Source organism: Biomphalaria glabrata, chromosome 6 (assembly GCF_947242115.1).
Source record: "Biomphalaria glabrata chromosome 6, xgBioGlab47.1, whole genome shotgun sequence".
In the NCBI taxonomy this organism is placed as follows: Eukaryota; Metazoa; Mollusca; class Gastropoda; family Planorbidae; genus Biomphalaria; species Biomphalaria glabrata.
The window spans coordinates 54,595,069-54,607,240 of NC_074716.1; the positions used below are offsets into that span (position 1 = coordinate 54,595,069).

Genomic DNA, 12,172 nt, shown 5'->3' on the forward strand with positions numbered 1-12,172 from the left:
TCTGAAATAAATTTCCGTATCTCCACCTTAAATTTTACTAGTGGAGTTTTTGTAGCTGCCAGAGTGGATCTAGGTGGATGTGATGCCTTTAAAGATCAAGGCATTATTTATATATACTTCAAAGTGGCATGTATGAACTTAAGGAATGATTTTGGTAAGTAAACAAAGACAGATTATATACATTTAACCCACTAGCTACTAATGCGACCAAATGCCCCACTCGCTACTAATGCGCCCACCACAGCACACACACAGCATGACTTGTGTAGCTCTTGTTTTCCTGTGTGACGCGTGGTGTTATTTTGAGCTGGCTGGGTTTTTTAAAAAGTAGAAATATAGATTGTTTTGTTAAAAAAGCTGATATTTTTATGTCTTTCGCTTCAGTTTCTATGGGCCGTCAAAGTTTGGTGATTTTTTTTTTATTTTCCTTAGCTGTGCAGGCCATTTTCTCAATGACCTTTCAATTTTTAGACCCATTATCGCAAATAATACACTAAATACAGCTAATAATGAAGTTGAAATTGATAAAGACATTGATCATGAAATTTAGCTCTAAATTTAGACTTAGATCTAGTTCGATTCTGAGAGAGAGAGAGAGTGAAGTAAACATTAGATCTAGTCTAGTGTCAGGACTGAGTTCTGGTCAGCCTGGGTCTCCTGTTTACTGTAGAGGAGAAGGGGGGCAATTCAGGTGGTTGATTTCAAAACTGTTATTGTTTTGGGTTGTTTTTGTTTGGTGAGATGTTTTGTTGAACAATGTAACTCATGATAAAGCAGTGTGTTTTTGTTTAACTGTTTACTCTGTTGGGGGTTGTCGTTAACTGTCATGTCTTTCTTATCCATTTCATGTTGTCTTGCTAGTTGTTTGTCCTCCATCTCTCTTATATGTCTTCTCTCCTCCGCTTCCCTTGTCAGTCTATCTAAGTCAATTTTCTGTTGGGCCTCTATAAATTTCTTTAACGTTTTGCCCTTAAACCCCAACATCTGAGCCTGGGCTACTATCTCCTCAAATGGACGAGGTATAAACTCTGACATTTTCCTAGAGCAGTGTCCTTTATTACAATATTACCTCACAAAATGATATACATACAAAAACAATTAAAGCAAAATTAAAATAATACTAATACCTCTGCTCATACTTATGTTGTTCAACTGGTACTCCAACAGGTTAAAGACAATAGTCCAAGGTTATCCAATAATGTGATTTCTCTTAGTCTATTTCAGGTAGATAATCCAACAGGTAATCCCAACATGGCTTTATACCTACGCGCGGTACCGGTACTTGGAATGTATCACATAAGTTAAATTCATATAAGTATTATATCCAGCAGTAGCTTCTTCAGTATAATCCTAATAGAATGTACCACAAAAGTTAAATTCATATAAGTAGATAATCCAACAGGTAATCCCAACATGGCTTTATACCTACGCGCGGTACCGGTACTTGGAATGTATCACAAAAGTTAAATTCATATAAGTATTATATCCAGCAGTAGCTTCTTCAGTATAATCCAAATAGAATGTACCACAAAAGTTAAATTCATATAAGTATGAGATCCAGCAGCAGCTTCTTCAGTATAATCCAAGGAATGAGCGTATTGGTAATCCAATTATGAGGAACGAAATTGGCCATGCATATACACTTATGTTTAGACGTACGAGGGGGTGCTACTATTACTTGCTAATAGTGAACACATTCGGCATGTTAAATCATTATTATTAGATAGTAACAGCCTAAAATACAGACGACGAGTTTCCGCTCCTTATGGACTTGAACTCTTTCATTAGTACACACTTGGAGATATGCGCTGTCTGGGTGCAGCAGATACTTCAGGTTACTGTACTCAGAGATATGCGTTGTCTGGGTGCAGCAGATACTTCAGGTTACTGTACTCAGCGATATGCGTTGCCTGGGTGCAGTAGATACTTCAGGTTGCAGTACTGAGAGATATATGCTGTCTGGATACAGCAGATACTTCACTGGAGATTGATGCAGCCATCACATGTAGTTGTTTTGGACGGGCCCCCAAAATGTCAAGGCCTACTTCCACTAATATCTGTATGTGTCATGCTAAATGTACCCAAGTCCTGGATAATACCATAATGACACGTACAATGACAAAATAAGATTCAGAATACCACTTTACCGACATATAACATGTTTAATTACATTATTTTCACTATAATACAGAAAAATAGTTAGAGTCTACACTTAGACTATATATATCCAAAAAGTCCAACTGTCCTGGACTAGGAACAAAAACACACTGCTTTATCATGAGTTACATTGTTCAACAAAACATCTCACCAAACAAAAACAACCCAAAACAATAACAGTTTTGAAATCAACCACCTGAATTGCCCCCCTTCTCCTCTACAGTAAACAGGAGACCCAGGCTGACCAGAACTCAGTCCTGACATCTAGATCTAATGTCAATGAATCTTCAACTTCTTTGACTGATATTTTGACCATTTTTTTTTATCACATGAAAATGTTTGATGAAATAGATCTAGTTGGGTCATGCTAGAAGTAAGGAACACATACAGAGCCACATCAGCATGATGCCATGTTCAGGCAACTAAGGGCCTCACGCGCACCCAGTGTAAGTCAGTAAATACTCAAGACATATACAGATTTTATATGTATATAAGCATAATGTTTATTGTATAGGCCTACTAAATTCCTACTTATAAACATTACTGGTCTTTGGGTAAATGTTAGAGGGTACCAGTAATAACAGATCTGATTGGGGTGTGGGGGTCCACCTGTCTTCAAAAAATCAGGCACTCGAACCTGTTGTTTTTATTGTTTTAATCTTGTAAAACCTAGTTATACCAAGTTATACATCATTTTAATGGCCATCCATTTCTCTCTTTTTTAGAAGTATTTTTTTTTTTATTAATAGATGTTGTTTAATGTTTTTTTAAAATATATTTTTTAAAGTCAATCTCTAAATGTTTTATGTCAGCCACTAAATGTTTTAGGTCAGGCAGTTCATTTTAGTCTTAATTATTTTTTCTCCTATTTGATTTTTACTATAGTTATAGACACATAATAGGTTAAAAAGGGGAAATAATCTCAGCTCGTGCCATTAGCTCTTTTCTCTAACATCTAACTTAACGCTATGGCATTTAGTGCCTTATTCAAATTAAAAGAGAGAAAGAAAAACTGTAACATACCACAATTAGACCGTTATATGTTGGTCTACAATGTCTTTTAGTGATTTTTTTTTCACAAAAAGAGTTCTTTTTGAAAAGGGGAATTTTGAGAGCAAAGGTTAAAGAAAGGAGAAATTTTGAAGAGTCATTACTCATCATTGAGTATAAAAGCAAATCATCATACAAAAATAAATTTAGTCTTAACTCTACATTCTAATTACTTAACAGCTGTGTGCCATCGTTGAAATTCTGTCACATCTCAGAAATACCTACTATAAGCATCAGAAATCACATCGGATTGTTCAGGCATTTACTTACCTGTGATGATTTATTGCCAGCAACCTAAATTTAGACCTTGAGGTGACAAAAAGAATTGGAAAAACTCTCTAATTGTATTTGGGGAAAAAAAACAACTGACCACACCAACCAAAATGCTAGTGTACAAAGCCTGCATAGCCACTCTTCTATATATTAATGAGAGTTGGCCAACATACATTCATAAAGAGCATAGAAAAACAGTTTTTTTATCGTTTCATAAAGTTTGTTATTAAATAGAGCTAAAACAAAGATTCGATGAACATAACTTGCATTGACATACTAAAAAAAAATATGTAAACTTATCATTTTAAAATCAAATTATTTTCTTTTTAGAAGAAATCTTTAAATGATCAAATCTGAATATGTAATTGAAATGTACCTATTGTAACAAATCTCACTATTCAGGTTCTCTGCAACTGCACTTGACAACTCAGGTCTCCAAAAACTTAAATGTCCAACAAATCACAGCTAATACTGTACAATTGGCAACACATAACACTGACTGTACAATGTTCTGTCATGGACATCTGAACTGCTGTATCAAATCTGTACTGTTGTAGCAAGACCTCTGCTGGCTTCGCTGTACTTTGTTGAACTCTGTCGTAATGTACTGAATGGTAGATCGAGAATTTGTGACTGAGTCAACTCTGGTACCTTTGTTCTTCATATAGGGTCTCTAATGGCATTCTAGAACCGGATTCCGTTAATCACATGACTCTTGAGTGAGTCACATCTCTTGTGACTGGCCTGAGTTCGATTCAGAACACTGATCCTGCCCAAACCGCAATGTTTGACACTCTTCTCAGGTGACCGTCACAACTCATCCTGGTTGACCGCTCATCTAGCGCTGGCCTGGGGCATTTTGCATCGGCTGAAAACACACACACCACTACCCCCATCTTTGTCACCACCAGGATTATAACTCTATTTTTAAAAAAAAATTTTTTTCAGGGTTCAAGTGCACTTGGAGCTCTGGATGGAGTTATATTATTCAATGCAACTATTCCCACCTCTCCAGTATCCGGCTTAGCAGCTATTGGCACAGACAGCTATGGCTTGGCTCATTTTCATAATCTTGTATTAGATTCAGTGACAAGTGGCTTGAAAATTATGCAATGCTTGTAAAATAGTAACATAATTAGTATAGCTTAATTTATTTCCATCAAAGTCTCACTTTTAAATCTTTGTACAGTCACTGCCAAGCTCTACAATTTTTTTATGGAAATTGATTAGGTTTTATAAAATTCTAAATATTGACTGGTTAAAATTTTGAATACTTTTTTACAGCCCAACACAATTAAATAGCAATTGAGATCTCACCTACATCTTAACACCTAACTTAACTTAGGCCTGTAAGAATTAAAGCTATCATGAATGAATATCTGGAAGAGAAGTAATGTGACACATGAAAATTGTATGTTGATTTTCTTATGATGGTTTTGTCAATACTTTAAAAATATTTAACAATTTATTCTTATGAAATCTAATACAACTAGGTTTGGCTGTAGTTAGTTTTGTTAAAAGGTATTAAGAACATTCCATTCTGTATATATTAAACGTTTTTCTAATGTAATTGCATTCAGTGATTATCAATATTTAAACATATATACTAGTGTTTTGTAATCAGTGATTTTCATTTTCTGGTATCAGTTTGTTCCCATTTAGATTGCAATCTTTCCAAATGTGAAAACAAGGTGTCTGCATAATCTTTGAGGCCATTTTTAAAATCACTTAAATTTATTTATTTGTTTCTATTTAATAATTTGATTGCCGGGGAACAAAAGATTATTTGTGTTGTTTGTCTTTACTATTGGTGTCTTGTATCTCTTTTGTGATGGTAAAGTCACAAAATGTAGGAAACATCACTGTGTTTGGTCCAGTGTTCCTATATGCAAGTCTATTGTATTTTCTATATTATTTTACAATTGTAAAAAAAATTAATAAAATTGTTGCACTGTTGATGTTTTCAAATTAACATTTTTATTTATTTATGCTTACATATCTGTTGTGTTTTAGTTAGTTCATAAATATAGATTCTTAAATTAAATTGTTTCTTTCCGCACTTATAAACTATGATCATCTGTAAGCCTATTTTTACTTTTTTTTTAACTTTAATGTTCTACTTGGATATGTCACAGAAATCATTACATTTCTTTTTTTTGAAACCACTCTAAGGAAGCATCTATTTTAATCATATTAACTTTGATCATAAACATTGGATAGCTGCCTGGTTGTAACGTAGCAGTATGCACGCTGGACTGTTGATCAGAGTTCTCAATGGTCCAGAGTTCATACTCTGCCCAATGACATCCCGGTCATCTTGCAGGAGGTTTGTACTTGGAATTTAGTTATCCTCAACTCTGCAGGTACAGCCAAAACATGTAAAGCAAACATTTCTTTTGTCTGGCGCACAACTAGCACAAGCTTGGATGTATGTCGAATACCAGAACAGTTTACTCTAAAGAAAAGTGTAAATATTTGAAATCCATAAATCTATATATGAAAGTCAAAACATGGACTCAGTCTTCTGTGATTCTCCTATTTAAAGATAATTAAAAATTTTACCCAGTTTTTCATTACCTCTTCCTTGAAATAAGTGATCACTTTTTGCATTCAATGTCTTGACTAGAACTGCAATGGTCCTCTTTTCTAAATCATTTTTTTTTTATTTCTTCACTTAAAATTGTAAAATGTAATGCAACTTTTTATTCAACAAAACATTTTTCTTTTTCAAAAATACTGAATATCACACTAAGGCTTTTAGCCATTATGAGCCAATGCATGAATTAGATTGAGAATGGTAATGCCTTATGGCAATGGTGAGTGACTACAAATTGAAAGATGTCATAATGAACTTAATTAAAAGAACAATAAATAAAATATTATTTTTAATTACAATTTGACTAAGCCAAACCTAAAATACACTTAAAAGTAAATTCAGCTCAATGCCCATGTTAATATTTCGGAGAAAAAAATTCTGTTTCATTATGTTATTATTAGTGTATAGTTTGATTCTCTGTAATGAAGATAGTCCTGTTAAAGGGAAAGAATCAAACTAAGGATCTATAATAATAAGGCTTGTCTTCGAGTTCGAAGATTGATGAGGAATGCAGTATTTCCCAATGCTTCGCAGCACCAGCTGTGACCTACATATTTTGCCTCTTCCAGCACAGCATAACCATTGTCCATGTATAGAAGTTAACAAAATGCTTCTCATTCGTGCAGAAAGTTGTCTACAAAACATCATAATCATGTACCGGTTAACAAAATGCTTCTCATTCGTGATCAACGATGTCTACAAAACATCATCGTCATGTACTGGTACTGAACACGAATCCTTGTTAGTTCACACACACACACACACACATAAAATCTCAATGTGTTCGCAAAGTTTAACATATATTCTCATTTTCAATGTAGCCTTCACTAAGATGGATGCAAAAGACGAGCTTATCTGGGATATTAAATTAGTCATGGCCTATGGAAGCATATACGTTATTAGGTTAGCTCTTTTCTACGTTTCTTTTATCGACTCTGTTGCGGCTAGTAAGGAGTTGGCTATTTATCTAAAATACTGTATTGCCCCTGATATATTAGGCTATCAATTAAGTCTAATATTTGATTTCAACACTGATGTGTAAGATGCAACTCAATTTTATTGACATGAAAACAAGAAGATGAAAACAACACTAACAGGAGACTGTAATACACACTTATAGGCCTAACATACTTGAGAAAAACACGTGAACACACTAATAAGGCTTGTCTTCGAGTCCGAAGATGATTGAGGAATGAAAGTATTTCCCGTGGCTGCGCAGCCCTTGCAGATAGCTGTGACCTACATACCCTGCCACACCCAGGGCAAGCATAACCATTGTCCGCAGGTGGTCGATTTAGATTTTCTTTTCGCCGTCTGCTTCTGTCCTCGACAGCAGATTTTCTTTTGGTCTCAAATGTGTATCCCGCGGCCTTTGTGAGTGACCCCCAGCTGTCTCGTTCTGTTCGATCAGTAGAAAAAGGGAGACTAAAAGAAAACAAACACATAACATGATAACATCTATAAATACACATATGCCCATGGATGCAAGATCGCCGGCTATAGCCGGCAAAATCGAAGTTTAAAAAAAAGCTTGCCGGCAAACGCCAGTCCGACTGATTGCCGATTCAGTATCGGACTTTTTTTTTTTTTTCACATTCACGTTTTGTACTTTCAAACTAAAACTTAATAAGTTGAATTCAAAGAAAGACAGGAGGTTACAATTCTTAAGTTACAGCGCATGCGCTATTTCCGAACTTTCGCTTTGTATCAAAAACGAAAACAAAAGTTAGAAACAAATCCGTATGGCCCCCCCCCCCTGAGACGCCTAAGACTAAGTTAGATCTAGCAAGTAGATCTATTTATCTAGATCTAGATCTAATTCTAATAAGTTTGATCTGCCGGCATAAAAATTGAAACCAGACCTAAAGGCTAGATCTAGTCTAGAGATCTAGATCTATTTCTACATTTTAAAATGATCTTAGAAGTTGAACGTATTTACCCGAAAATGCGAAATTACCGTACCGGATCATCGCCGTATTAATAATGATAGTAACGATAGTTATAAAACTTATAGAGATCTATAATAATATAGATCTAGTCAATTCTAGTCTTGCCTTTTTAAAATAAGTTTTTTATTATTAGATCTAGTCCTAGAATCTAGATTTAATTATATCCAGGCCCAGGGACTAGACCTAGCTAGTCAGGCTAGATCTAGATAATTGGAATAATTATCTAGAATCTTACAGTTACAATTTACCAGAGTCTAGATGTAGCCTGACTAGGTCTAGTCCTTGGGCAGAAGCAGCATAGATCAAAAGAAGATCGTATCTATTAGTATTATTTTATAATCTATTATCAGATATAATATTCTACTAGTAAAGTCTAGATCTAATTAAATCTAGATTCTAGATCTAATAATAAAAAAAACTTATTTAAAAAAGGCAAGACTCTAGTCTACATCTAGATTTAGATTTTAGATCTAGTAATCTAGATCTAGTAGATGATTCTAGCTAGGGCTAGTAGGGGCAGGGCTCACTTCTATGATCTAGCATTACTAGATTAGTGTATATAGATCTAACTAATCTAACTTCAAGATCTGAAACTAAATCTAGAGTATATAATTTGGATTTAGGTCTAGTCTATACCTAAATCTAGAGAAAATCTAATATCTAGTAGTAGCTCTAGTGACACTCTATTCCTAGACAAGTTAAAGTCTAGACTTAGACTCAGAGAATATTGTATGTCTAGATCTGTAATGCTTAATTAACTTAATACTTACTAGTTTCTTTATTAGACCTAGATATAGATAGATGTAAATTGATGGATCTACTTTGTTACTATTATCATAGAATTAAAATAACATCTTGACTAGATCTAGATATCTAGTTAATCTAGTATAAAAATCAGTCTAAGACTAAGTACTCTAAGCTACTATTAGTTAGAAGATCCAGTTAACTAGTTCTATATTTGGTAAGATCTACTGACTACTCTGTCAGCCAATAAATATTTAGATCTATTAGATCTTTTATTTGAAATAGAGTTAACTTTTAACATAGGTGCTACAAAGTTTGATTTATACTAATATAGTAGTAGTAGGTAGGCCTATCTATGTGCATATTATAAATAAAAAAAAATGAAATGTTTAAACATACATGTAGATTATAGTAATTTAAGTAAAAGCATAGAATTTATAGTTTGTATTTAAAGACATATATATTTATATATATATATAGCGGTAAATGTTTTATTTATGTCGAGAAGTATAAGAGGCATCATGCTTGCAGGTTTTTTGGGATTGCCAACCCCCCCTTGCAGGCAAAACGGGGTTCTGTTGCTTGCATCCATGCCTATAAACGTAACAGCCTCCTTTATAACAATAATAATGTTATATTATTACAAGCAGGGGAGGACTGGCTATATGGACATTTGGGCAATGCCCGGTGGGTCGGTACTCAAATGGGCCTAAAGGATCTTATGAATGCCACTATGGCACGCATAAAATTGTTAAATGTTTTATATTCTCTTATATAAGGGGCTACATCTTTAACGGACTACAGTGTAATACTAATTTAATCTAAAACGTTTTCAAAAATAATGTATTAGTAATAGCCTACATCCGTAGACAGTGCTATTAGTAGGCTTCATCCAAAAGGGCCAACAAACATAGCGATTCAAAAGCCACTTATTAACATGCATGACTAGATTGACACATTAAGCGCATTTGACGTAATTAGCCTATCTTCCTGAAGACGTGTCTGTAATTTAAAAGATAAGATTATAATAAAACCACCACACACCATTCCCTGGCCACTGCCAACAAAAGGTAGATAAGGACGCCTAGCTGGCAATGGCGACCTGTGGATTTTACCCATAGACTATAATTTCTCTCACTGGTGACACTTCCACTGAAACTTCCAAGTTCAACTTACTCAGACTAGAGTTGAGAGTACTCAGACTCCTCTCATTCTGTGCACACTACACTTAGATCTAGAATCTAGAACTCTAAACTTATTAAATAATCTAGATCTACTCATCTAGTTATACTATTACTATACTATAAAATACTATAATCATAGTATAATCTAGATCTAGAACTAGAAGTTCAAGTTCTACACTACTACTCAGTACTAGTCTAGTAGTAGTGATAAGTAGTACTACTTGACTTACTACTAGACTAGTCTAGTTACTAGCTAGAGTCTAGAAGTTATTATTTACACTGTACAGTGACTCACGTAACAGTTATCAGTAAGTAATCAGTAACTCACTCAGTAACTGCCATTCAAACTTAAGTAAAGTTAGTCAAAACACTAAAATTTAAACAATCTCAGCTTCATAACTGACTTGAACTGTTGGAGTTGAAGTAAAATTGAGTTCTAAGTAATGCAATATAACTGTAACTAGATCTAGACTATCTATATAATATATATTATCTGTAGATACTCCTAAGGATTGAAACCTAGCATACATATGTGATATTTCATTTAAAATAGTCTTCTCAAAGGTGCGTCTCCACTCCTTAATTTACTTTTAAATTGCTATAAAATAAAAATCATTTTAAAAAAATCAAATTTGTTGTCAATGCTGAACCACCACCACTCATCCTTTAGTCTGTTGGGGCACTACACATGATCTGCTTTTTTTTCTCCATTCCTTTTTTCTTTTTGTAACCATGACTAGAATCTCTTTTAACAACAGGCCTGTCCTTTCTTTGATGTCTGCCCTTCACTTTTTCTGTCTGCCTATTGTTCTTTTTCCTTTCTTTTTTGTTATAACTAGGATAGATGTTATATACTATAACTAGGATAGATGTTATATATTTTAAAAAACCAATCTGGGCATATATTGCACCAAGTCTTTTATTTCAGGAAACATTTCCATGGCTACCATCTACACTTGCTGATGTACTGGAAATAGTGGGTAAGACTCCTCTATTTTTTTAAAGCACACTAACACTAAGTAAATGGAATCTAAAAATTAAGGCTTCTGTACATATATTTAACACTAATTGATTTGTTTTCATTTCAGATGTTGAAACTGCTTGCTCTGATGAATTGACAAGAGAGAAATTTATTACACTAGTTGGGGCATTACCAGTAAGCTATTTGTTTTTATCAGAAGAAATCCATAAAGAACATTGTTTGACAGAATCAGTCATCGGATAAATGGGTGCATTTAGTTTCTATTTTTTTTAAAGTGTGTTTAAATCCTTATTCATTTTGGTCTTTGTTTCATTTCATTTTATTTCAGGCATGATAATAATCTGTGCTAGTTTTATTTTATTATAGATTTTTAAAGTGTGTGCCTTTTCATCTAATAAATGTTGTTTTTTTTTTTTTTAAACAGCAGTATATGAGGAAAACAATATTTTAATTAATAGTAGTGTTGTATTTTCAAAAAAGTATTTTTATGTACTATTTCAGAACACTATTATAGCTGATTGCCTTTTAAAAGAAAGATTAGACCAAGACTCCTTAGAGTTGGTTGGTTTAGTCAGTTCTCAAGTTGGATATAATCAGAAATATGTGAAGACCGAAACTCGACTTTAGTAAGTTGTTGATTGGAATTAGGAATACAGTGGAACCTGCTTAAAGGCATACCTGGTATGCAACCCTGACCCCTCCAAATCCCTAACCTTCAAATGTTTAAACCAGAACACAACTTTAGTCAGTTGTAAATAGGAATTATTAAAATATTAAGATGAGGTGATTAGCAATTATTAAAATATTAAGATGAGGTGATTAGCAATTATTAAAATATTAAGATGAGGTGATTAGCAAAGGTGCTGTGCTAGTTAGCAATAGAGCTGTTTAAAAATAATGGTTTCCAAATGTTATGCAATTAATTTGGTTCCAATTTTATTCTTCTTTCTATTATTTTTGTTTACAGGTTGTGAATCATAGCCTACAAATAGTTTTGAAATTCTATGCAAGCATGAGCTACTGTGTTATAATTATTATTATTTTTTTTTTCAGTTACAAGCAGCAGAAGTTTAATTTGTTAAGAGAAGAAAGTGAAGGCTACTCAAAATTAATCACTAAATTAAATCCAGATTTCAATCTCAAGATTTCCTGGGAACAAGTGCTGCAGAATATTCAATCATTGATTGGTAACTCATTGGTCCATTATGATGTAATAAAAACCAGTCAAATTAATTTT

The 12,172-nt window shown here is 33.6% G+C and overlaps 1 protein-coding gene across 1 annotated transcript in view; it reads left to right on the forward strand.

The window, feature by feature from the left end:
• Window positions 1-12,172, forward strand: part of LOC129926614 (THO complex subunit 2-like) — a 30,396-nt gene continuing 18,224 nt past the window's right edge. Inside the window, 5 exon segments of the mRNA XM_056031601.1 lie at window positions 1-154; window positions 10,882-10,933; window positions 11,042-11,109; window positions 11,437-11,561; window positions 11,989-12,122. Coding sequence (XP_055887576.1) covers window positions 146-154; window positions 10,882-10,933; window positions 11,042-11,109; window positions 11,437-11,561; window positions 11,989-12,122 — 388 coding nt within the window. The 5' untranslated portion in view covers window positions 1-145.